We start from the raw sequence: 27,940 nt of genomic DNA, 5'->3' as shown, positions 1-27,940 counted from the left end.
TCTGCCGGAGGGAATGAACGTGGATAATAAAGTGCGGCCAATGTGAATTGATAAACAGGACACCCAGATTGCATCTGTTAATCTATCACCACAAATGGCTCAACATCCTTAGATTGAAATGATCTCAACTCGACAGATTGAATACAAGCTTGGCATTTCTTTCAAATGATGGAACATTACAACACAGGACAGGGATTTAGATGCACAATACCAGAAAAAAAATAAGATCTGCTGTTTATACTCAATAGATATCCTACCATCTTATTCATATATCAATCTAGAAGCTTCTTAAAATTCTACTCTTTGCATCCACCACTATTCCTGGCAGCTCATTCCAGACACCCTCCACTCATTGTTTAACAGATTTTTCCCATACATCCCCTTTAAGCTCTCCCCATCCTCATTTTTACGCATGTTCTACACTCTTAACCTGGGGAAAAGATTCTGACTGTCCACCCAATCAATGGCAAACGTATCAGGTCTCCCCTCAGCCTCCGATTTGCCAAATCTCTCCCCATAAATCATACCTTCAAAACATCCTAGCAAACCATTTCCAACCTTTTCCAAGGTCTTCACATCCTTCCTGTGATGGGATGACCAGAATTTCAGAATATTCCAAGTGTGGCCTAACCTGCAGCTGGAATGTATGACGCTTGTGGAACTGATGCTAGTCAGGTTAGCTTAGTGCTATGCACAAAAAAAACTGCTTTGTACATATTTACAATAGCATAGCAACTTATTGAACAAATATTTTTCAGGATAAAATAAATGGATCCTACCTTCTTTTATTAAAAAGGCTGCTATTCAATTGGTTGAGAAATTTTCGACAGTCCTTGAATGTTAAAAAAGATGCAAGTTTAGTGATGCTTTCACAAATTAATAATGAGTAAAGCAAAACAGTTTTTCCCTAGGTTTATGTCAAGACTTCAACCAAAAATAACTAAAGGGGTCTCTCTTCAGACAAAAATCTTTATTTCTCACTCTCTAACACACTGACAAGGTAACCTTTACTTACAGCTTCTTCCAGTGATTCACTAGGTTTTATCCCAACAAATACATCACCTCTACCCTCCCCACACTTAAAAAGCATCCTCGCTCTTCTTACTCATTCTGGAAAAATGCCTCCAACCAGAAACATCAAGAGTTTATTTTCCTCCCCAAATGTGGCCTGATCTGCACTTGGCTGATTTTAATCTTGCAGCCCAGGTTCTTTAGGTTGCAGAGGATTTTTTTTTATATATATAAACGGCAAAAAAAAATCAACAACCTTCACATGTTAAACCATCAGTGCTAGATTCCCAAGCAGCAGATGCTGAACACAATAGGACAATAATTTCATTTCACATGCTCTAAATACCAGACTTGCTGTACACTTGACTGTTCAGCTTCCAATAGTGTTCATTCAAATGAACACTACGTAGAGATCATACTATGCCAAATCGTTTTAACCCTGGACTTGAGACAGACCCATTACAATGACTAAGGATCTAGAAGCAATGAGAATTAGAATAAGAAGTTAAATTAAACAGGTCCTGATGAGCAATTCTAACCTCTGCACCTTGTCCATCAAAAGTTCTGGAACTAAATTATTTAAGTGTGCAATTTAATTGATTGTGCAATCAGAAGCAACTCGCATTTAATTTGCTTCTTTTGGAAGGATTTGGTATCTGTGCACAAGACCGGTGGGGTCTCCAGGTGGCGCTCATGGAGTGAACACGTTTTGGTTTTTGCTCCATAAAATATACTATTTTTAACCTGTATCCACCTTTGAACTAACTTCACAGAAGTCAGAAAGATCTTTACTATTTCTCTAATTATACTTGAGTCTGAAAATTTTGAAGAAATTACTGAAGGAAAAGCTACACGAGCTAAAACCCGGGCAGAAGAAGGTAACGGCCGAGAGAAGAAACAACCAGACATTAAACTAAGTGAGATGACCTTCACTGACTTTTTAAAATTCTTTCGTGATGAATTCAAAGATGTTTGTCGCAAAAAAGACCTAGCTGAACTTCGTACAGCTTTAATTGCCTCAGAAGCTGAAGCCAAAAAACAACATACCTTAATTGCAGCTCTTCAAACTGAAGTTCAACAAAAAGAGATTAGACTGACTGAGGTCAAACAGAAACTTTCCAAAGCAATTAAACAACTAGAAGAGCTCCAGCTGAAAAGCATTGATTCAGAGAACTGTTCCAGAAGACAAAATATTCGTTTGGTTGGAATTCCTGAAGGCATTGAGAAAGGAGATCTCCTGACGTTTTTTGCCGAGCTTTTAAAAGAAGCATACCCATCCGAATTCCCTGCTGATCCACCGCTACTTGATAGAGTACATCGTATCTGGAACCGAAATGCTGAAGCTTCCAAACCCAGAGTGGTGATGGTCCGTATGCATTACGTGAGTACAAAGGATAGATTGATTCGTACAGCCAGAAGACTTGGAAATGTGACTGTTCGTGGCTTTAGTCTAAGAGCCTATGAAGATTTTAGTCCGGAGGTAGTACGCGCTCGAAGACGGTTTAAAGATCTGATATCCGAATGTTTTGAGAAGAAACTGAAACCTGCGCTCCTGTATCCTGCGAGGCTCAGGATTTCTCCGGAGAACCAAGCTCGTCAAATATTCGACTCCGTGTCTGCAGCACGGAACTACCTGTCGGCTAATTTCCCGTCTAGCGCGACCTCTCAGCCCGAGTGACCGATAAAAAATGCGGTAGATATCGGTCTTTTTCAGGTTAATAGTCAGATTCTGATTTCTGACCATTCGAAAAGTAATAGATCATTATAGCTCTAATTATCCTGTTCATCTTTAACACATTTTTATATATTTTCTTTCTCCTCTGTGATAAATTTTTTTTTTAAAAATATATAAGTGTATGTTTAATTTTATATTAATCTATACTAATAATATGATTATATTCTTTACTATTTTATTTCTGAATTACTGAAAATGGCGATTTTTTATTTTTTGTTTATTAAAACTTTTCATGGTTTTTTTTACATTCGCCATTTTCTCTTTGTCTTTCTTCATAAACTAATTTTAAAATGATTTAACTCTTTATGACTTTGTTTTATCAGTAGGTACTACACAATTACGATTTTTCTTTTATTTCTTTTTAAATATTTTTCTTTCAATATTTAGTATTTGATTTTAGCTTGAGTTATCCTTTTTATAAGTTTAGGTGGTGGATCTTATCTTAATATTTTGGAGCTGCCGTCTGAAGACATGGGGGTAGGTTTAGTATTATCTCTTCTTTTTTCTCTGATCACTCTCTGGTCAGATGGGGGGCTTTGTGGGTGGGGGGTGGGTTTTGTTTTTCCTTCAGGGGTTCTTATGTTTCATTTTCTTTTGTTTTTTCTTGATTTTTCTTTTAGAACTACAGATATGGCTGACACGTTGTCATTTCCGGTCCTTCCTTATATCTTAATTCTTCTTCCAGGCGCATGGGTCCCTGCTTTGGTTAACCCTTTATATACTGGAGGGTTGACCTAAGTAATGGATCAAAACATTAATTTTGTCTCTTGGAATGCTAATGGTCTAAACAACATGTTTAAAAGGAGGAAGGTCTTTAAAGTATTCCAGAGACTGAAAGCACAGATTATTTTTTTACAGGAGACTCATGTGAGGAAGGAGGATAATCTGCGTTTTTTTAAATCTTGGAAAGGCCCACAATTTCATGCCAACTCATGCTCTAAGACTCGAGGTGTATCTATTTTTATTGATCCCTCTATTACATTTGTTCAACATGACATCACTGTAGACCCTAATGGCAGATTTTTATTTGTTACTGGGTTATTATTCAATATTAAGGTTGTCATGGTTAATGTTTACGCCCCGAATGTAGATCACCCTGAGTTTTTTAGATCTTTGTTTACTATTTTACCCAATCTAAATGAATATCATTTAATAATGGGTGGGGATTCTAACTGTTGTCTGAATCCCCTGCTAGATAGGTCGAAACCTTCACAGCTCCTACCGAATAAATCGGTTACATATATTAACTCTTTCCTTACTAACTCTGGAGCTGTTGATATTTGGAGATTTCTTCACCCCACAGATAAAGAGTTTTCCTTTTTTTTCTCATGTATACTATTCATACTCGAGAATTGATCACTTTTTTATTGATTCACGTTTTATTCCACTTGTAACTGTTGTAAGTATGACATTATAGCCATTTCGGATCACTCTCCATTACAACTCTCTCTTAAATTCAAAGACTCTGTTTCTACTATTAAGCACTGGCGTTTTGATGTTACATTATTGCAAGATTTAGACTTTGTTAAATTTATAAAAGAACAAATTAACTTTTTCTTTTCAACAAATTACACTACGGAAATTTCTTATGGAATATTGTGGGATACATTCAAGGCTTATATTCGTGGTCAAATTATTTCTTACTCAGTAGCTTTGAAGAAATGCATCAAAAACAAGATTCATCTATTGGTTGAGAAGATTAAAGACATTGATAAGAAATATGTGACTGATCCTACTGAAGAACTTTACAAACAAAGAATTGAACTGCAGATGGAATATAATTTGTTACTTACATCTTCGATTGAAAACCAGCTAATTAGATCTAAATCTGATTTTTATGTGCATAGTGAGAAATCGGGTAAACTGTTGGCTAATCATCTGAAGAATATTTCAGCTAGACGCCAAATTGTGGAGATTCGCAAACAGAATGGAGAACTGACTGTTAACCAGGAACAGATAAATCAATCTTTCCAAAATTTTTATACATCCTTATATAGTACAGAATCCCCTCAAGACCTTAGTAATATGTTTAATTTTTTAGAACATTTGAAATTCCCAAAAGTATTACCTCAAGATAACTTAGAATTAAGTAAACCCATTACAGATTCGGAGATCAATAATAATATTTTCTCACTGAAATCGGGGAAAGCACCAGGTCCCGATGGATATTCTGTGGAATTTTATAAAGCTTTTTCTTCTACTCTCTCTCCCTGGCTGATTAAGATGTTTGATGAATCTATCACATTGGGTAAACTACCACAATTATTTTACAGAGCTACGATTTCTCTAATTTTGAAAAAAAATAAAGACCCGACCGAATGTTCTTCTTATAGACCTATTTCTTTGTTGAATGTTGATTCTAAGATCTTCTCTATAAAATTCTAGCGACAAGGCTAGAGAAGATATTACCATATATTATCTCTGAAGACCAGACTGGATTCATTAAAAATCGTTATTCCTCCTTTAATATTAGAAGATTGATGAATATTATTTACACTCCTTCACATAAGTCTTCAGAATGTGTTATTTCACTAGATGCTGAGAAGACCTTCGATAGAGTAGAATGGCCTTATTTATTTACAGTTCTTGAAAAATTTAATTTTAGTCCGATATTTATATCTTGGATTAAACTTCTTTATAATTCCCCAGTTGCCTCGGTTTTTACTAATACCAAAAGATCGCCATATTTTCGATTATTTCGGGGCACCAGGCAAGGGTGCCCCCTTAGCCCTTTATTATTTAACTTAGCTTTAGAACCTTTGGCAATTGCTATCAGAGAAGCACCCAATATTACTGGTATTATTCATTGCAGGGATATTCATAAAGTATCACTATATGCAGATGATTTATTGTTATATATTTCCAATCCTGAAAATTCTATTCCTGCCGTTTTATCTTTATTAGCCCAATTTAGTAATTTTTTGGGATATAAACTGAATTTAAATAAAAGTGAATTATTCCCTTTTAATGGATGGGTCCGTATTTATGATAGTTTACCTTTTAAAATAGCTAGAGACCATTTTATATATTTAGGGATTAAGATTACTAAAAAACATAAAGATTTGTTTAGGACTAATTTTTTCCCTCTATTGGACCTGATCGGCAGTTTACTTACCAATTGGTCACCATTATCCCTATGCATGATAGGCCGAATTAATGCTATTAAGATGATGATCTTACCTAAATTTATATATATATTCCAAGCTATACCTATTTTTGTTCCTAAATCTTTTTTTGATAAGGTCGATTCTAAATTGTCCTCATATATCTGGCAAAACAAGAATCCTAGATTGGGGAAAAAATATTTACAGAAATCTAAACTAGAGGGAGGGTTGGCATTACCCAACTTTAGAATTTATTACTGGGCAATTAATATTAGTTACTTAAGGTATTGGTTGAATTATTCAGAATTATCTCTAAATCCCCATTGGGTAATTTAGAAATTAAACCGATACAAAATTTTTCAATTAGCTCTATTTTGGGAGCTGCTCTCCCTTTTACTCTTACTAAATTATATAAACAAATTGATAATCCAATGGCTAAACATACACTACGTATATGGTTTCAATTCCGGAGATTTTTTAGCCTAAGTCATTTTATCTTGGAAACTCCTATTGTACTAAATTTCCTTTTTCATCCCTCTCTAATTGATCAAGCTTATTTACTCTGGAAAGTTAAAGGTATAACATGCTTTTCGGATTTATTCTTGGATAACTCTTTCATGTCATTTGAACAATTATCCATGAAATATGATTTACCTCAATCTCATTTCTTTCGATATTTGCAGATTAGGAGTTTCTTAGTTTCGACTTTACCCTCTTTTCACAATCGGGAGACTACGACTGTTTTAGAGGATATACTATATTCAAAATTCCCTCCAAAAGGTGTGATATCTAAATTATATAATATAATTACAAAAATAAATTCTGAGACTTTTGAAAAGTTTAAAAATGATTGGGAAAGAGAAGTCAACCTTCATATTTCTAATGAAAATTGGAATAAAATTCTGCGACTGGTAAACTCTTCTTATCTATGTGCAAAACATTCACTAATACAGTTTAAAGTTGTTCATAGAGCTCATATGTCTAAAGATAAACTCCATCGCTTTTATTCTCATATCGATCCTATATGTGATAAATGTCAATTGGAAATAGCTTCCCTTACACATATGTTTTGGTCCTGTCCCTCTTTACAGAATTATTGGAAGGAAATTTTTTCCATTATATCTACTGTTTTGAATATTGATTTACAACCACATCCCATTACCGCAATTTTTGGATTACCTATGATAGATTTGACTTATTTATCTCTTCCTGCGGATCGTATGATTGCTTTTCTTACACTAATGGCTAGAAGATCTATACTATTAAATTGGAAAGAGGTAAATCCTCCCACTGTTTTCCAATGGTTTACCCAAACTATACTATGTTTAAATTTAGAGAAAATTAGAAACTCTGTCTATGAATCCCCTTCTAAGTTTGAGTTAACCTGGCGACCATTTATTCAACATTTTCATTTGTGGTGAGTTGATCTGGCTCTGTTTTCTTTCTATGATTATGTATGATAATTGGGCTGTAAGATGAGATCGGAGTGATCGGCGTGGTTTAGCTATATCTGTAGGTTTTTTTTAAAGTTTTTTTTTAAGTTTTTTTTTTATTCAGATTTGTTTTTTCTTCTTTTTTGGGGTTTTTTTCTCTCTTTTTTCATATATTGTTATTAATTATATCTTTTTTTTAGAGATAGTTCACACCCTAAACTGATCAAAATTTTTTTTATGATATATTTTTATTCTGTAATATTATTGTTTAATATCTCTGTATTAATTCATTACTTACTATGTATTTTTTTATATCTCTTTGAACTGTATGTGTTTATAAATTATAATAATAATAAAAAGATTGAAAAAGAAAAAAAGAAAAAAGAAAGACCGGTGGATTTTGAAATCATGTAAAGTTGCCCAAGGAGTGTGGCAGGCAGATCATAACACATGGCCACAGGGAGTGACTTGGGACAAAGTGTATCAAAATAAGGAGGATATGTTTTGGGAACTATTGTAACAAGGTGGGAAGATCTGCTGCAAAGGCACAGTTGCTGAAAACATTGTATAGCTAGCTAGAAGAATGCTGCATCAGACTGGGTGTTGGTGGAAACCAGCGCTCTCTCTCCTTGATATCAAGTAAATAAATAACGAGATTGAGAAGCAGAATAGAGTTACTTTGTTATGCATTGAATCAGTTTTTGATGACACCCATTTAATATGTTTCAGCCCCATTGGTAACTGCCTGCCAATCAATAAAGGACCCATTTATAACCCGTCTGTTTCCTGCCTGCAACCAATATTCTATCATGTCAAAACATTACCTTCTCTACCATGTCCTCTAATTTTGTACAACAATATCTAGTGCAGGACCTTATCAAAAGCCTATAGAAAGACCAAGCACACATTAACTGTGTAAACAGTCTACTGTTTACATCCTCTGGATCCTAGATAATTTGTCAAGCAATGCCCAAGCAAAGAATTCAGCTACTAACACTTTACAGTACAAGAAGCTCAGAAATGAACAGCACAAAAACAGGCCCTTTAGCCCAACTTACCAGATCATCTACAATGGACATCTCACCTTGACACTTCCCCTACACTTCCACCTCCTCCTCTCTTTAATTTCCAAAGCCTCCCCCCACCACCCCTTCCAGTCCCAATAATATTCTTCACCTTTTCAGTTTAATAATATCCTTTTCAATAGTTCATCTCTATAGAAATTTCTAATTTTCCTATCAATATCCTGCAACTATTTAATTACAGCAACAATTTATTAAAGTAAGCATACTTACAGTTTCAAATTCAACATCTTTAATCTTTTTGAATGCATTTGCATTACGCTCGTCAAACCATTTATAAATAAAAGCCTCTCTTGTCTTCTTGTCAGTCATTCGACACAGGGCTTCCGAAATGGCCACCTGAATTTCATAGTCTGGTTTTAAAAGTAAAAAAGTTAAGAATGTGTTAAGAATATAATTACAGCACATTATATGCCATTTATAACCATATAACAATTACAATATGGAAAAAGGCCATCTCGGCCCCTTTAATCCGCACCGATTTAAGTGAACTCCATTAGTTCCACCTACCTGCTCCCTGCCCATAACCCTCCAATCCTCTCTTAAATGACAAAATTGACCCTGCTGCTACCACCTCTTCCGGAAGGTCATTCCACTCAGCCACCACTTTCTGAGTGAAGAAGCTTCCTCTTATGTTACCTCTAACCCTTAACCTATGAATCCTCATTCCAATCTCACTTACCATCAAGGGGAAGACCCCATTCACATCTACTCCATCTATCCCCCTCACAATTTTATATACCCCTATCAAATCCCCCCCTCAACCTTCTTCGCTCCAATGAATAAAGACGCAGTCTACTCAATTTTTATTTGTATTCTAGATACTCCAATCCAGGCAACACAATGATGTTGTGCTGACTTATGTAAACATAAACCATAACACTTTATTTTTATTGCATGAGGCTGTAAATCCTGTGGTAAATAAATGCTTTTCCAGACTGGAGCCTGGAGACAATATTCCAGGAAATCTACTTTGTTATATGTTAAGTGATTAGATGTGGATATTTTGAATTAAGTTTTGAAATTTGCAGTGAACTAAAGCTTGAAAGGTGGAAAACAGGAAGAAAAGGCAAGTAGACAACAATGAATGTGCAGATGGGTGAGCAAAATAAAGACTTGATCAGAAGTGTAAATGTCAGAGTTTTGTAGAGGCATACATTGGACTAGGGGCATAGACAACAAGATGGATACATGGGAACAGAAAGACATGAATCTTGTAAACAAAAAAGGGACAATTTGAGAAAGCAGCTATAATGCATTTGTGATACTGGACTTCATGTACAAAGACAAGAATATGATGTAATGACATCACCCAAAAATTTTATAAAGAATTGACCAGGCTACAAAGCCAATACTTGCTAGCTAAATAAAATATGAAGACCTAGAAGTGTGTAGAAAAAAAAATGTTTACAAATATGGTTGTAGGGATGTCTAATTCCAGCCAAAGGGATACATTTGTGTACTTCTGCCTAGGACAGAGAATATTTGATAAAATCAGAAAAAATTATGAAGTATTTAGTAGATATTAAGAGAGAAACTTTTTTTAAAATATAAAAAAGGCCAGAGTAGAATTGATTTAGAGCAATTTGAAAAATTCAGCCACAAGTCAAAGGGTTGACCCCCCCCCCCCTGCACCCCCTCCACCCACCCCGCAACTAGTTATGATCTGGAATTTAGGTCTAAAAATATTGGATATGGGAGCAATTGTGACTTGTATTTAATGATAAAATAGTTGCAAGGCTATGGAGAAGAAAGCGGGGAATAAGACTGCCTGCATTGATACAAAACATCCAATTGGGAAAATGGTCATCCTGTACTGTGACAGATTTCATGATTCCACTGAAAGAGTAAACAATCTGCTGGAGGAAATCAGTAGTTATTGATTTTTCAATAATTTTTTTAATACATTATTTATAAATTTTTTGCCACAATATAATTACATTATATTCTATTTTTTTTTAAATATACAAGTCATGTATTATATACATATATTTATATGTATTCATATATGCATTCTTATTATATATTTATATATATTTTTTAAAAATATATATTTATTGGTCTATCTATCTATATATTTATATATATTTTTAATATATTTATCTGTCCATCTATCTATATATTTATCTGTCCATCTATTTATATATTTATATATATTTTTAATATATTTATCTGTCCATCTATCTATATATTTATATATATATTTTTAATATATATTTATCTGTCCATCTATCTATATATTTATATATATATTTTTAATATATATTTATCTGTCCATCTATCTATATATTTATATATATATTTTTAATATATATTTATCTGTCCATCTATCTATATATTTATATATATTTTTTAATATATTTATCTGTCCATCTATCTATATATTTATATATATATTTTTAATATATTTATCTGTCCATCTATCTATATATTTATATATATATTTGTAATATATTTATCTGTCCATCTATCTATATATTTATATATATTTTTAATATATTTATCTGTCCATCTATATATATATATTTATATATATATATATTTTAATATATATTTATCTGTCCATCTATCTATATATTTATATATATTTTTAACATATATTTATGTCTATCTATATATATTTTAATATATATTTATCTGTCTATCTATATATATATTTTTAAAATATATATTTATCTGTCTATCTATATATTTATATATATTTTTTAAAATATATATTTATCTGTCTATCTATCTATATATTTATATATACCTACATCTAGCCATCTAAATTTTGTGATTATTTTACAATCTGTATAATCACCCACAGCTAAGGGCATCATCTCACTCTTTTTTCCCCCAAACAACTTTATAAAAGACTTCTCCAATATTTTTTCAATCTAATCTATAATTGTAATGAAGAATTTTTAGGATCAGTTAAATAAACCAAAACACCATCAACAAACAAATTAATTTTATATTCTTCGTAATTCACTTCAATTCCCTTGATCTTGGAATCCTGTCTAATAAGATCAGCTAAAGGTTCAATTGCTAAAATAAATAAAGACAGGGACAAAGGACAACCTTGCTGACTTGTCCTAGTTACTGAAAAAGAAACAGAAATTTGTCCATTTGTAATAACTTTTGCCAAAGTATTTTTATACAAACTTTTAACCCAATTTATAAATATAGAATGAATACCAAACTTCTCCAATACTTAAAAAAAAGTTCAATTCCAATCTATCAGCAGTCTTTTCCGCATCCAAAGTTACTGCAATACTACAATCTCCTCTTTTCCAAATTCAATTAATTAAGCTAATTAATCTTGCAATATTGTTTGCAGAAAACCAATTTTTAAATAAATCCTGCTTGATCCATATGAATAAAATAAGACAGATATTTAGATAATCTGCTAATAATTTTGTAATAAATTTATAATCTACATTCAATAAGATATTGGACAATAAGAAGCAGGTTTTACCAAGTATTTGTCTTTCTTAGGTATAATGGTAATTATTGCTGTTGAAAAAAAGAACCCAGTAAAGAATGGGCTTCTGTTGTCTGCTTTAGCACTTCCCTAAATGGAGGTATTTAAAGGTCCTTCAACTTCTTATAAAATGCAGACAGAAAACCATCTTCTCCTAGAGATTTTCCACTCTGTCAGGAACTAAGCACTTCATTAATTTCTCTTATTGTAAAAGGAGTATACAAATTTTTATGATCTTGATAATGTCAAGTGAGATAAATTTATCTAAGATAAAAATTTATCAATCTTGTCCTCATTTCGAATAAATTCTGATCTATATAAAATCAGAATAAAAATCTTTAAAAACATCATAAATTTCTTTAGGATTATAAGGAATCTTCTTTGATCTCTTCCTAACAGCATTATCCTAGAAGATTGTTCAGTTTTTAACTGCCAAAACAAAATGTTATGAACATTTTCTCCTAATTCATAATATTTTTGCTTAGTTTTATCAATCAATTTTCAGTCCTATAAGTCTGAATCACATTAAGATGAATCTTTTTTTTATTAATTGTTTTCTTTAGTCATCTGCAGTTTTTTTGGTAATACCTTTTTGAAATCTTGTATTTCTCTTTCTAATTGATTAACCTCTTTGGTATAATCTTTCTTAATTTTCAATGTAAAATTTATTATTTGTCCTCTTAAATATCCCTTTAATGCATCCCAAACAACAAAATATATTAGAAACAGAATTTGAATTTAATTCTAGGATCTCCTGAACATGCCTTCTTATAAAATCTCAAAAATTTGTCCTTTTCAACAATGTAGAATTTAGATGCCATCTATAAACTGCTTGTTCCAATCCAAAAATAAATGTCATTAAAAGTGGCAAATGATCAGATAAAATTCTGGCCTTATGATCTATATTCATAAAATTTCCTTGGAATTGTGTAGGGATTAAAAATAAATCTCTCCTAGAATAAGAATCAAATCTATGTGAATAAAAAGATCAATCCCTTTCCTTAGGGTTTAATCTCTTCCAAATATTAAATAAATTCAAATCTTTCATTACATTCAAAATTGCTTTAGCTTGAATAATTGATTTGGTTGTGTTATCCAAAACTGAATCCAAACAACAATTAAAATCCCCTCTTACCCATATTTCTTGATGAGTGTCAGCTAAATGCATAAATGTATCTCTAATAAACCCTTCATCATCTAAATTTGGTGCATAAATATTCATCAAAGTCCAATCTTCAGAATAAATTTGACTATTTACTAATATAAATCTTCCCACAGGGTCATTAATCACTTTATGAATTTTAATAGGTAACTTTTTAAAATAAAATTACCACACCCCTTACATTAGTGTTAAAAGTAGAAGCAACCATATGTCCAACCCAATCTCTCTTCAATTTTTGATGCTCTTTCTCAGATAAATGAGTTTTTTGTAAAAAAGCAATATCAACACTAATTTTCTTCAAATACGCTAATACTCTTCCTTTTATCGTATTATTAAGCCCATTGAAAACATAAAATTTAAAGTTTTACTATTTGTCATTATATTAAATTTTAAAAAATCATAACTCCCCTCTGCTTCTCCTCTTGGATCTCCCATATTCTAAAATCATTAATTACTCTTGGCATCTCCATCAAGAAAAAGAAAGGAAATATAGAAAAAAGAGAAAAATCACTACAAAAACCCAAACAAAACTGTCATAAATCCAGTACAACCACCCTGAAAAGTGTGGGAAACAACTCTTGTCACTAGGTAGCTCACAGTAGGGAAGGAGAAGGAAAAAACCCTGCCTCCCCCAAGGAGAGACAAATAATCAATTTTTGAATCGTCTTCATCATCTTCAGGCAAGGGTAGCAGCTTCAAGATCCTTGTTAACTTGATTCTCATCATCAAGGTGAGCAATCTCCTGCTGTATCTCCTTATCCGACATTTGTTTCTTCTCAATCTGTGGATTTCTACTGTTAATAAATCAACCTGATCCATTTTATTATTTGGAAGAGAATTAGCAAATTCTAAAGCTTCCATCTCATTGTTGAAGAATTTTGCCTGATTATTGCCCAGAAAAACTTTGAGTGTTGTAGGATGGTGAAAAGAAAACTTACAGCCCTTCTTCCAAAGTATAGACTTGTAGGATTTAATTCCTTTCTTATTTTCACCACATTCACACTAAGATCTGCATAGAAAAATACCTTTTTTGTCAGCAATAATCAAAGGGCCCTGAAATTGGTATTAAAGGTATTAAAGGTTATGGAGAGAAGGCAGGGACGGGGTACTGAACTTTAAGATCAGCCATGATCTCGTTGAATGGCGGAGCAGGCTCGAAGGGTCGAATGACCTACTCCTGCTCCTATCTTCTATGTTTCTATGAGTTTTCTGGACCACTTCACACAAAATAGTCCCCTTAGCTTGATAATGAAGATATCTGATCAAAACTGAGCATGGCAATTGACCTTACATTGGTTTCTTTCCAAGTGCCCTGTGTGTTCTAACCAATTTAAGACCGTTTGGGAAATTTTCAGGTCACAAGGTCTCCAGAATAAATATTTGAAAAAAAATTGCACTGCATTAGAACCTTCAAAACCTTCTGGCCGTCCAACAATCTTCACATTATTTCATTGACTATGATTCTCTACTGTATCAATTTTTAGTAAAAGTTCTTTTTTGCTCAACACTCCAGGTCATAATTGAATCTTCCAACTTATTAACTACATTTTTACATTGATCCACTTCATCATGATATTCTTGTAAATTTTCTTCAACTTTTTGAACTTGTTTTAACTTTATCAACCACTTTAACAGAGCTCTTCATCTCTTCCTTATCTTCATTTCTCCTTTAACAAATTCAAATTAAGTATTCACATCCTGACCAATAGACCTGTACTGTAAATCCATTTTCTGACTCATTGCTTGCAACTGATTCATCAACTGTCTGCCCATACCTTGCCCTTCAACTTCAGGTAACTTGACCTGCACAGCCTCTTCTTGCAAATGAGCCTGTTGGTATTGTTCTTCGGTCTCCTCCTCCAATCTCTTTTGATTTTCCTCCTCCTGCTCCACATCACAGGTAGATGAAAAAAGCATTTCCTGTTCAGCCTCTGAATACAAAGGAGTCAGGTTTTGAAATTCAACCCTAGTGAGAGCTGACTTTTCAGCCTCCCCCTGTTTACACTGGTTGATCTGTTCTGGGCATGTGCGGAAGTTCACACGTGCGCTCTTGTTCTTGTAAACTTTGTAGCTCCACTGTCTTCTTCAGGACACTAGCGGCATCTTCTTCGGCTCCTCAGAGAGTTAGCACCAGAGTCACCTGAACTCTTGCCACCGTCACTCTCGTTACCCATGGAGGAGAAAATCAAGCCTGAGGCTCCGACGTCAAGGTAGGCCCAATTTTTTCAAATCTTGTGACTTCTTTTAGAACCAGTTTTCTAGTTGCTGGAGGCTTTCCCTTTCCTGCAGCCATAGGTAAAACTGTGCCGGCAAGGCTTAGAGTAACTTTCAACTAATGAAAATTTTTAGAAAACTTTTTTCGTTCAGTTATTAATTAATTCTCCCAGGGGAGGTGCTTTCCCATGTCCCTCACTCACATCATCATGCCACACCTCCACCCCAACCCCCCCACCAATGTTTCAAGTTGAAACCCTTCATTGGGAATCAATAATTCCTTTTCCTCTTTGCTATATACCACTGGTTACTGAACTTGCAAGAAACTGGAGATCCACCGATAAATGATTCATCACTAGCCCTGTTCAAATAACATGCGAAAAGCATTCGAAGTGTCCATAAGGAATGGTGCCAATGACCAGTACGCTGCAGCAAAGAATGTACAGACAGTGCCATTAGCTGGAAGTGTTAAATACTGCAAGGTATAGTGGATTTTCAGTGATTCAAAGACAATGACAATTAAGGGCAATATAATGAGCTGCTGAAGGAAATCCCCAGGTGAGCTAGCATCCATGGGTAGAAATGGTCAGTCAACATTTCAAATTGGAACCTTTCATCAACAACAAAGCAGAAAAAAAATTGACTGACTATTTCTGCTCATGCATGCTGTCTGACCAGCTCAGTTTCTCCAGCAGGCTCATCACATGCTCAAGAATCCACCATCTGTACCTTTTGTTTCTCATTTGGATACCAGCATTTGGATTAGAGTCTTGGGAATGCCACTTCATGCTCTTGAAGAACATGGGAGCATTCTGTTGAAAGATTCAAATCAGGATTTCTAATGGGAGGTGAGGGGAATATGAAAAATGAGTGCAGCAAAGGAATAGGGTTCAACAGAATAGGAGGGAAACAATAAATATTGACAGAAGAGCTTCACAAATTGAAGGCATCAGAAGACAGCAAGGTCCATCAAGGAGAACATTTGAAGAGATGACGTAACACAATCCAGAGTTGGATAGAAGATAGGAAGAGAACATACTCACAGCAGTCGCCTCAAAAATCGAACCCAGGGAGCTGGGGTTCCTATGGAAACACTGAAAGAAGTGACTCAAGGAGATGGAGGTGTACAGCATGTCCTTTAGGGCATGCATGAAACTGAAAATGCCACAAGGGGAACAACTGGTTAAGCTAGGATGGATGCAGTACACAAACATGCTGGAGAAACTTAGCAGGTCATGCAGCATTCATAGGAATTAAAGGGCCCTTTGTCAGGACTGAAAAAATTGAGGCAGATGCCAAAATAAAAAGGTAGAGGATGGGGGCGGGGGGGGCGCAAAGGTGGCAGAGCACAGACTAAAAGGTAAGAGGTGCAAGGATAGAGGTTGAGAGGTGATAGGGAAATGGGCAGAGGAGGAAGGGAAGTGGGTAGGGAGCTGGATGAAAGGAGATAGAGGTGCAGGGAAAGAGAGACTCAAGGAAGGGTGTTAAAGAAAACTGGAGAAGTCAAAGTTGATGTCATCCGGTTGGAGACTGACAAGATGGAATACAAGAGTGCTGTTCCTCCAATTTGAAGGTGGCCTCATTTTGATAGTATAGGAGTCCATGGGCAGTGTAGCAATCGTATGAGGTATTAAAATGGTTGACTACAGGAAGGCCCATGCTCAATGAAAGGTGGGCATCCAGTTTCTCCAATGTTGAGAAGGCCACATCAGAAGCACCAGACCTCTGCAAATCCATTTGGACCACTGGATCCCAGCATCTGAAGTTTTTTTCCTGTTCATGCCAGGATGGATCATTTGGAATACTCCAGGGGAAAAAAAAACCTGGGAGCCACAGAAGCAATTCTGCTCCAATCGGTAATGGAAGATGACAACATGATTATAGAGTCCGAGAGCACAGAACAGGCCCTTCAGCCTAACTCATCAGGGCAGCACAGTTGGTGCAGAAGTTAGTGCAATGTCTTTACAGTGTCAGTGATCAGGACCTGGGTTCAAATCCCACACTGTCTATAGGGAGTTTGTATGTTCCTTGAGTGCTCTGGTTTCTTCCCACCATTTGAAATGTACTGGGGGGGCTGTAGGTTAATTGGGTGGAATGGATTCATAGGCCAAAAATGGCCTACTATGCTGTATGTTTAATTCTTTTTTAAAAACCTAGTTATTCTGAGTGAGTTCCATTTTCCTACAGTTGGTCTATATCCTTCTAAGCACTTCAAATCCAAAGGTCTTTTAATGAAAGTCATCTTCTATAGCGTTAGGGTTAGGGAAGAGAGTGCATTGGTGTGTCAGGGCATGGTGTGTACAATTTCACTTGGAGCATATTGTAGTAATATGACGAAACTACATGGAGAGATTTAAAATGTAAACAATCTTGAAATAAACTATCATGATCTCTTAACCCTTGACGGTTCCAGGAACAGCATATAGAACTGTAGAACATTGCAGCATAGAAACAGGCCCTTCTAGTCTGTGCCAACCCATTTTTCTCCCTAATCTCACTGGCCTCCACCCAATCTACAGCTTCCCATAGCTATCCCTTCTCTGTACAAGTCCAAATTCTTCTGAAATTTTAAAATTGAGCCCACAGCTTGCAGCTCCTGCCACACTTAATGAAGAAACTAAATGCAGCAATTAATCCCAGTGACAGACACAGGGCTGTCATGTGGCTTTTGCTAGGATTCACCTTGCAGATTGAACCCTGTAGGATCACACCTGGAAACATGTTGCTGCTCAATTAGATGGAAGGGGCGGGGCAGGAAGCTGGAGGGGTGGGGAGGAATGCAATGAGAAAATGGCATCGAGTTTCTCAAGCTAACCAAATGCAGAAATAAATTTTTGTTCTTACCACCAACATCCAGAATTGTTTTTGCAAGATTGAACCTGTAAATATAAATGTAATAATTCAATGCAAGTAATTGCTGTGCCACATAACTAAGACTACAACGGAGCCCCCTCTTGCTCAAAGTTAGGAGAAATTTCCTTACTTTCTGCAGTGAAAGATGGCCAATTTACCATCCACCTGTGCTGAAAGCACTTGTATTAATTGAGTTGAGCACACAAAAGAAATTTAATGTTGAAGATTCTTCTCAAATTAGATGCGTTAGACTTAAATTTAGGCTTTAGTGGGTGACAAGTTTTAAACCTGCCTAACATTGGTAGAGCGCATCAAGAATTTTTCTCCAGGGAGCGAATAATACCTCAAGGCTATGGGGACCACAAGAAACTGGCAGTGGAAGTTAAGAAATGGGAGACAAGCATACAGGTACCAAAATATCTCAGTCAGTAGAAAAAGAGACACAATAGGGCTATTAACAAACTGGACTCCTTTGTGCTTAATTAAATTAATTTATTTATTTACTTCCAAATATTATGCTATTGGAATTTGAAGAAATAACTTTTTTTTCTTTTCCCACATTACCTACCACCCTTTATCTTACCCTCTCCCTCACTTTTACACAGTGATTAGCTTCCGCCTGCACCATCACCACGTCTGCAAGGACTCGACGCAAAACCTTGGCAATCTCTCTGCCTGCACAGATGCTGCTTTACTCATCAAGACCCATATTACACATTAATTTTTTTTCCTCCCTTTCTCTCACACATCTCACTCTGTCAGTGCAATTTACCTCAATCTGTGTTTCCCCCATTTTCTGATGAACTATTAAATGTTTCTGAGAAACTGAGTCTCTGATCTGAGTATTTATATTCACACATCTACTGCATCCATGGTATTTTACTCTAAAAGCCAGTTTACATCCAATTAGTAAAATATTTTGATGTTGTGCAACTTCAGACTTCATTTATAAGTCCCTCCATGCATAACGTTATGGTCTTTGCATTCACAGAATATAAACATATAAAGTTCTGTCTTATTACTTTCGAGATGCAGGAAAATGCTGCTTCTAACTAACAGCAAAACAGAGCAGAGCAGTTTATAAGTTAAACAAGAAAGCCTGCAGGTGCTGGGGTTGAGTGCAATACACAACCATGGTGGAGAAACTCAACAGATCACCTAGCATCCACAGGAAGTAAAACGTAATCAACTTTTCTGGTTTGGGCCTTTCATCAATTAACAAAGACAGCCCTTTTGTGCTGTTGAAGCAGTCCATGATTAGTGTAGCAAAGGGAGGTTCAAGAGCCTGATGAAGGGCCCAGGCCCAAAATGTTGGTTACCTTTATTTCCTATGGATGCTGCGTGACCTGCTGAGTTTCTCCAGCACTTTTGTGTATTGCAGTTCACTTTACAACCAAGGAACTACTTTTAAAAAAAAATATTATTTTGCATGGGAAATATAGGCCAAAAAGGTTTCCCAATCTTCATTCAGTGACTTGGAATCTTTCACAACCAATGGGAAAGGAGGATTTAATGCACTGCACAAGCCATCCCAAGGACCTACTATTGAACTCTGAGCTTGATGCTCAAGTCTGGAACAGGGTTCAAATCCACAATACTAGGATAAAGAAGGATCTTGGCCAAAAATAATGCTTCAAAGGTGATGCACAAAGTTGGTGAAGGCAACATTTGTTAACATACTTACATTAAATCATGTGCTTCTTTGGATAAGTGAAACTTTATTTTTCCTTCACGCGAGGTGAAGTTCAGTATCGAATTGAAGGTTCTAACAGCCTGCAGGAGACAGAAAAATAAGTCAGTGCCTTCAGTTTTAATAGGAAGTGCCATAACTACGTGGAAGATTGAAATCTTACCTCCAGGCGGATATTAATTTTAAGATGAAAATCTGTCACTCCATGGCCTATTTGTAAAATAAAACTGTCCAAAAGTTGAATCTGCCCTAGTAAGACAAAAACAAGCGACTGAAGAGATCATCAATTAAAATGTCCACTTGCCTTTCCAGAAAGGCAGCTCCAGTTAGCGGTGGCTCAGAGGAAAGGATTTGAATCAAGTCTGGTTATGGTATAGCCCACAAATGCCATAAAATGATTACTTGAAGCCTGCTAACAGATTCACTAAAGACCAAAGTCTTCACAACAGTCAAGGTGGACCTGTCAACATTTCCGTCAGTGCCTCGGAAAAGTACCTGGGCTCTCGCTCTGTCGTGGCAGCCCTAAAGCTATCCCAGTCAACCAAGGATGGAATTCAAACAGCTTAACTGAGCATGAGCCATTCAATGACAATGAGTTTATTGCCAGACGCATTGTACCATGTACATATGAACCAAAATTCTTACTTGCTGCAGCCAAAAAGATACTTGAAGAGAAAAACTATCAGAGTAAATTAATTGAATTAAATTTAAAAAGTCAATCAATACATAAGATAGATATAAATGGGCAACACAGAGAGCAGTCTGTGGAACACTATTACACCACCAGTGACCTGGGTTCCAGTCTGGCACTGTCTTGTATGGAGTTTGTATGTTCTCCCTGTGACCTGATTGGGATTTCTCTAGGTGCTCTGGTTTCCTCCCACCCTGACCCTACCCCTGTTCTCTCCATTTGTTCAGACACCTGCCTACATTTTGCTCAGACCTCGATGAAGGGCTCAAGCCTGAAACATTGGTTATGTATCTTTATCTTTGATAAAGAAAGTACATTTTTTGACCTGCTTTGTTTTTCTCCACATTGTGTTTTTAACCACGGTATCTGCAGACTTTCATGCTTTATTCAAGCGAACGAGTTTGGTAGGTTAATGGTGTAATGGGACAGAGCCTTCAATGGTGCTATGCTGTCAATTTTTATAAAGTTAAAAATGTTCACAGTCATCAGCACAAAAAGGGGGACTTTGCAAAAGTGCAGACATTTTTTATAGTGTTGGAGCAGCCTCTGATGCATGTAACCAAGTCTGGTTCAAGCATCTAATAGCTGTTGCAAAGTAAGAGTCCTTGAATTCTGGGCATGCTGGTCTTCAGGTTCTGTACCTTCTGCCTGAAGGTAGAGGTGTAAAATTGTGACCAGGTTGATGGAGGTCCTTTATGATGCTGGCTGCCTTCTTGAGGCAGCACCTCAAATAAATGACTGCAATGAATGGGAGGTCGGAGCCCGAGATTGGTGGTCTATTTTTGCTAAGAGGCCCTAGTCCCAATCTGTCAGGTCTTCAGCTTTGAACCTCCCATTTCCAGAGTCTTTAACCATAAAATGACAACAAGTACAGAGTGTCCCTATACTCCAAAGGGACCATTTTTTTCCTCCTCAAATATGCAGCCATTACATTGCCTCTTGCCTCAAAAATAATCATACAGCAAAGTTTTACTAGGTCAACGTATAAAGATCCACACCTGCATATTAACATGGAGTCACTTTTTCTGTAGTAGCAAAGACAGCAGTTGGATAGTAACATGGTAATGTTCACTCTCCACAAAAAGATCATCTTCATCTCAAGCTTAAGTCTTAAACTGACCCAAAAATCTACTCAAATTATAAACTTGGATTTTTACCTTGGAGGTGGGGCCAACATCATCCAACAAAACAAGGCCCAAGAATAGTAATGAGATAAATAAATTCATCAATCACAAGTCAGTGGGATAATTTTAAACCCATTCCGACAATAATCCCTCTCTCAATCACAATGGAGTCTGTTAAATGCACAAGCTGAGCATTCTGCAGTATGCACCTGTAGAGCTCGTCGAAAGAATCAAAGACTTCTTGATCCAAACCAAGGCTTTTATTAGCAAAAGACAGGAGCTCTTCACAGGTGGCCAACCAGTCCGGAATGATCCGACCTGGCTATGGACACAACCCTTTAAGGCCCAGACAGTAGGCGTGGCTAAGCTCTCAGCCAATCGCTGTAAGCACAGTCTAGATACTGTAACTATATACACTATATACATTGGTGATAGATCTGTACTATCACAGCACCAGCATTACCACATCCGACTACCCACTTGGGTTATACACTCATGTACTCTCTGTTACAGAGAAAATTCCCAAAGATCAAGGTCATAAAATCATTTCAAGCTGGTTCAGACATTCAAACCAAATACAAAAATATTAACTGCTTAGGACTGATGTTAGAATCAGAGGTTAAACACATACTCTGCTGGAGGAACCCAACAGGTCGGGCAGCATCCAAAAAGAGAGAAATAATGGCCGATGTTGAGCCAAAACCATTTGATCAAAAGTTGGGGAAATGTAGCAGAGAAGCCAGTGTATAGAAAACATGGTTAATGGGTTGGACAGGCCCTCCAACCCCAAAGGCAATTAGAGAAGCAGGTGGATATGAAACATGATGGAAAGAGGGAGATGCCATGGAGGCAAGAAAAATAAAAATGGCCTGTGTTCTCTACTACACTTAACCAGTGGTCCAAAATGTCAGCCATTCTTTTCCTATCACTGGTACTGAAAGATGACTTGATAACATTTTCAATTCAAAATTCTTTTGCAGTTACTATACAAGGCCCATGTTAGAATGTTGACACACAATGAACACGCCATCAGAAACCAAGAAGATTCACAAACTAACTTGTCAGTTTGATAAGTGACCTTACCTTCATCACTGCATTTGCAAATTGCCTATGGAGAGAATAAAAGTGAACATTTGGACAAGTTTCAAGATGAAAGAAAAATTGTTTAAAAAAAATGAGCACTTACCAAAATAGTATCAAAAATATCTTCAACTAAAGTTATAAGTGACTCATTTGACTTTAACTCCGCAGTTTTCAAAAATTCCATTGCACGTTCAAACCATAAGAGCATGTGGAACAAAATAAAAGACTTCATTACTCGAGGAACTAAAATTTGTAAATTTCCAATTGTTCAACAACACTCAAATTAGAACAGCAAATTTATCTTAATATATTGATAGAAGACACTACAAAGGCCAGCACAGTTAACACAAGGTTATTATAGTGCCAGCAACCCAGGTTCGAATGCAACACCATCTGCAAGGAGTTTATACCTTCACCCATGACCTACATGGGTTTCCTCCCACCCTCCAAAGCATATGGGGTTAGTAGGTTAATTATATGGGTTTCAGTGACCAGAGTGAGCTTCTGCCATGCTGTATCATTAAATGTTACAGAATAATTTGACCCAGTATTAATGTTTCATATAATACTATTTTGTTTGGTCATTCTGAAGGACTTAAAAGATTGAAATTTCAAACAGTAATAGAAATTATCAATTGATATGTGAGAAGTGACCTATTTATTCACCCAAAAAGATCTTAAAGTTCACAAGATACCTTGCAGAACATACAAGGAGATCAGAAAACCTAAGAAGACAGTCATCTTCAAAAGTTCCTGCAACTGTTATATATCAAATGTGTTTTTACTCACAAATTTAAACACTCTCTAAAAGGCTTAACTCACAAGCTCTCTCTTCACAGATACAATTGCAGGCCTACAATTGCAAATCCATAGGCAATTTGCAAATGCAGTGATAAAGATTGAAATGAAATCCAGTATCACCTTGAACCAATCAGACTACAGCAATGGATGTCATCAGTGTGGCATACAAGGTACTGAAGATGATAAACAAGAGATTTGTTGGGTCAACCGAAGTTGAACGACATTGGTAGATCAGATCAGAAGTGATCGTAGCGGTTGTATATGTGAAGAATGTCTCAAAACACAAAGACCAGGGACATAATGACATTTCTGGTATGGTATCGAGGTCATGAGATTTGACATTGGGAAAGAAGCAACTGGCAGTTTGGTGCTCAAAAACCTTTGGAAGGATGAACTGCTGCAGGAGAGAAAGGTTTTGCCTTAAAAATAACATTTATCAGCAACATGAAGAATGCATTTGGTATTTGATAGTGGAAAGGAGACAGAAGGAAAGAGAAAGGAGTTGGGTTTCAATTAAACAAACTGATGCTATGTGACCTGTTGGGTTTCTTTAGCCCTTTCGTGCCCTACTGTGCTTGGGTTTCAAGTCTGATCGGCATAAATGGAAGGTATCAATACTTAAACTTAAGCAACTCTTAATTTAAAATTTTCAGAGAAAATTATTATTAAATATTTTGATGGATTATTCACCCAAAATCAAAAATTACACACTGCAATTTATTAAATTTTGCGTAATAAAATGCTTTTCAAAAAACCATTCCTTTTGTACATAAGGGAAATGCATGCCATTATTGTCATGGTTTTATTTCCAATTTGAGGATTTAAAAGCTACAGCCTAAACAAAAGGAGGACAAAGAACAACATACAACAAAGAAATCCTGGAGGAGAAAGGTGAAGGAACTCATAGGATAAACATGGGGACGATAGGTTTCTAAAGGAACAAAGAGAAATGTGAAGAAATACCAGTCACAGGTGCAAACCCAGGAACCAAAAGCAATAAAAGGTCCATCAACATCTGTTAAATTAGTAAAGACAAAATAACAGCATTTTAAATACAGAATCTTCTACTAACCTCACAATATGAAACAAAAAAAATTACATTGGGTAAAACACAAAAAAAATCATAAGGTTAATGGTAAAATAATAACAGGTTGATTTATAAGCAGATCTCAACTTTAAAAAATTGATGCAGATTAAAAGAAATTGTCAAGGTGAAGGTTATGGGGAGTAGGCAGGGAAATGGTTTGAGGGAAATAGATCGCCCAAGATTCAAATAGCAGAGCAGACTTGATGGACCAAATAGCCTAATTTCACTCCTATGACTTATGGTCTTAGATGAAGATTTTACTGAGATTATACTGAGGGGGGGGGGAGGGTGTCAGAGGGAAAGAAATTGCAAACAGCATTGAAACAGCATCTAAAATTACAATGAAAGTTCGACACATGGATACAAGAGGAAGAACTCTTGTCCATGAAATGTACACCTTGTGCTGACTGGTATTCGTGGAGATGGAGGGGGAGGGACTCATGAGAAAGGGGAAGAGCCACTAAAGCATCAGTGAGTTGCTGCACTGCATCCCAAGCAAGTGAAAACTGCAATCAGTGCGGACAAAGAGTGACTCACTACTTTGCCATGTTGATGATGTCCAGTGTGCAAATTCAATCGACACCAAGTGTTTCTCATTCATCACTTCGACTGCAGTCAACAGGGCACCTTTCCTTCTGCTAAATTCTCATCCTGTCACATTGTTGTGGTAGACCACTGGCCTACTGCAGGGGGCAACCTCTGTACCTGCAGGAGTGTAAGGAGACAGGACAACACCTGACTGGCTGTCAATCAGTTGGCCTGAAGGGATCAAGCCCCACCCGGTCCGGTGTCAATCACCCTCCGGGATATAAGCCTGCGCTGGCCTCCCGAAGCTAACTCAGAGTTATTGCAGCTACAGCCAGCCTGGCTCTGTGGAAGTCTTTGTGGATTAAAGCCTGTTGTACAGTCTTTACCTTGTGTGTGTCTGATTTTGGCAAGCAGCGCACCACAATTTAATCCACAAAATTTTCCCACAGCTGCCATGGAAAAACTCCTGAGCGCAGGGAGCCTTGAAGTCGACCCACGCCACCAGGAAGCCCAGATACACTTTGAGATCTGCCAGCACGCGGTCAAGGCACACAAAGGCGGCACTCTGGACTCAGATCGGAAGAGGTTGATCCTACTCTGGTCAAAGCTGAGTCCCTACGCCTTCCAGGCAACCAAAGGCTGCACCACTTACAAGAGCGCAATGGACACTCTCGAGAACTTGTACAAGCCCCCCATGAATACAGTCTATGCAAGGTACCTCCTCAACAACCAAGCCCCGCAACCCGGGGAGATGGCTGAGTCTTATCTGGGACACCTGCGAGAGTTGGCCCGACCGTATCTGGCTGAACCCAGGGTAGGTGATCCAAGCTGCCTTCGTCTGAGGGCTATGCTCAAGGGCCATCTGGCAGAAGCTGACAATATCTACGCCTAACCAAGACAGAGTAAATGGTCCAAACCCTAGAAGCAGCAGCCCTGCACATCGAAGTCTTCGATTCCAGGTTCCCCCAGGCTCCCTCATGGCCCTCTTACACTACAGCTGCAGCCCCAGACCAAGCTGGGGAGGGAAAACTTCGCTGTGGCAGGCACCCGGCGCCCTTGTAAGTACTGTGGGTCCTAGTGTAGGTCAGACCAACGATCGCACCAAAAATGCCCAGCTAGGAACTAGTATTGTTCCCGATGCGGCAAGAAAGGGCACTTCACTAAAGTGTGCCTCTCAAAATCAGCCGGCTGCTCAGCGACCCCTCCACATGCGCGTGCCAGATGACGCCATTGTCCCCACTACAACTTCTGCCTTCACCGACCCCAACGGTGCAGCATCCGGCCCTGCCAGCAACAGTCACAGTGTGTGCCCTGAGCACCTGAACCAGCCCCTGACATCGCGAATGCCGCTCACCGAGAACTACAGCGATGTCACTTCCGGCTCACGGTGTGACTTCACTTACAGCTGACGTAATGATGTCATTGCCGATGGCCATGATGACATCACTTCCCCCAGTGCTGGGGAATGAGGCCAGCCACGCAGCGGGGCCCCCACGTGCCGCTGGCATCTTGGGCCAGGCAGTGCCGACATGGAGGGACCCCGATGACATTGAGAACAATGTGGTCAACACAGGCGCTGACCACACTGCCCTACCAATGCTCCCCATGCCTCTGGATGCCATCGGCAACCACACACCACACCCCACGACCGATGTTAACCAGGCCGCCTTACTGACGCTCCTCATGCCTCCGGACGCCATAAATCACTGCACACAACTGGAGAGCGGTGACTCTGACTCCAAGACAGTCCTGGCCACCACCAAACTGACCAGGGACATCCCTCACAAACTCGGGCACTCCATGATGGACATGCAAGTCAACCGGCAGGTAACGAAGTGCTGGTTTGACAGTGGCAGCACAGAGAGCTTCATTCACCAGAGCGTGGCCCACTCCCTGAGAATAAAAGTCCACCCCACCACCTGCTTGGTCACCCTCACCACCAAGGACAAGACTGTTGATACCCTCGGGCGCTGCTCAGCCGATATAACTGTGGGGGGGGGAGACTTGCACAGGATTCAGGCTCCTGGTCATGCCCAAACTCTGCGCCCCAGTCCTACTGGACCTAGATTTCCAGTGCCACTTGCAGAGTGTCACCCTTGCCTTCAGGGGGCCCCAACCTCCACTCACATTACACAGCTCGCCAACCTACCAGCCCCAGCCAATCTGTGGCCTCTCCACTCTGCGCATCACCCCACCGGCGCTCTTTCCACATCTTGCACTAGGCTGCAAGCCAATCGCTGCCAGAAGTAGGTGCTATTGCACCGCAGACAGAGACTTCATCAAGGCAGAAGTGCGGCGACTCCTGGCGGAAGGTGTCATAGAGCCCAGTAACAGCCCTTGGAGAGCCCAAGTCCTGGTGGTCAAAGTGGGAAGTAAGCCAAGGATGGTCATGGATTACACCCAGCTGGACGCCTACCCCCTGCTGAGGATCGCCGACATGGTCAACGAGGTAGCCCGCTATCGGGTTTTCTCCACGATTGACCTGAAGTCGGCATATCACCAAATCCCCATCCACCCAAAGGACAAGCGCTACACTGCCTTTGAGGCAGACGGGCGCCTGTACCAGGTCCGCTGAATTCCCTTTGGGGTCACGAACAGGGTCTTCGTTTTCCAGCGGGAGATGGATCGCATGGTAGACCAACACAAGCTGAAGGCGACGTTCTCGTATCTGGAAACTTCACTATCTGCAGCCGTGACCAGCAAGACCACGATGCTAATCTAGAGAAATACCTCCAGGCAGCCGGGGAGCTGAACCTCACACAACAAGGAGAAGTGTGTGTTTAGCACCACCCGCCTCGCCATCCTGGGGTACATCATGGCCCATGGAGTCATTGGCCCAGATCCAGAGAGGATGTGCCCATTAATGGAGTTACCTC

At 37.9% G+C, this 27,940-nt stretch overlaps 1 protein-coding gene across 7 annotated transcripts in view; it reads right to left on the bottom strand.

The window, feature by feature from the left end:
• Nucleotides 1–22,850, bottom strand: part of sycp2l (synaptonemal complex protein 2-like) — a 145,696-nt gene extending 122,846 nt beyond the window's left edge. For all 7 annotated transcript variants that reach the window (XM_069913360.1, XM_069913359.1, XM_069913361.1 and 4 more), the window contains exons 1-7: nucleotides 22,752–22,850; nucleotides 22,649–22,673; nucleotides 19,914–19,999; nucleotides 19,745–19,833; nucleotides 18,052–18,086; nucleotides 8,579–8,718; nucleotides 780–832 (exon numbers count right to left, since the gene is read on the bottom strand). In XM_069913360.1, the coding sequence (XP_069769461.1) occupies nucleotides 780–832; nucleotides 8,579–8,718; nucleotides 18,052–18,086; nucleotides 19,745–19,833; nucleotides 19,914–19,999; nucleotides 22,649–22,673; nucleotides 22,752–22,832 (509 nt within the window). In that variant the 5' untranslated portion in view covers nucleotides 22,833–22,850. The remainder of the gene's footprint in view (nucleotides 1–779; nucleotides 833–8,578; nucleotides 8,719–18,051; nucleotides 18,087–19,744; nucleotides 19,834–19,913; nucleotides 20,000–22,648; nucleotides 22,674–22,751) is intronic.
• Nucleotides 22,851–27,940: the final 5,090 nt, after the last annotated feature.

Source organism: Narcine bancroftii, chromosome 1 (assembly GCF_036971445.1).
Source record: "Narcine bancroftii isolate sNarBan1 chromosome 1, sNarBan1.hap1, whole genome shotgun sequence".
Taxonomy (NCBI): Eukaryota; Metazoa; Chordata; class Chondrichthyes; order Torpediniformes; family Narcinidae; genus Narcine; species Narcine bancroftii.
Note: the sequence above shows the minus strand (reverse complement) of the source record. Positions and strands in the feature narration are given on the sequence as shown.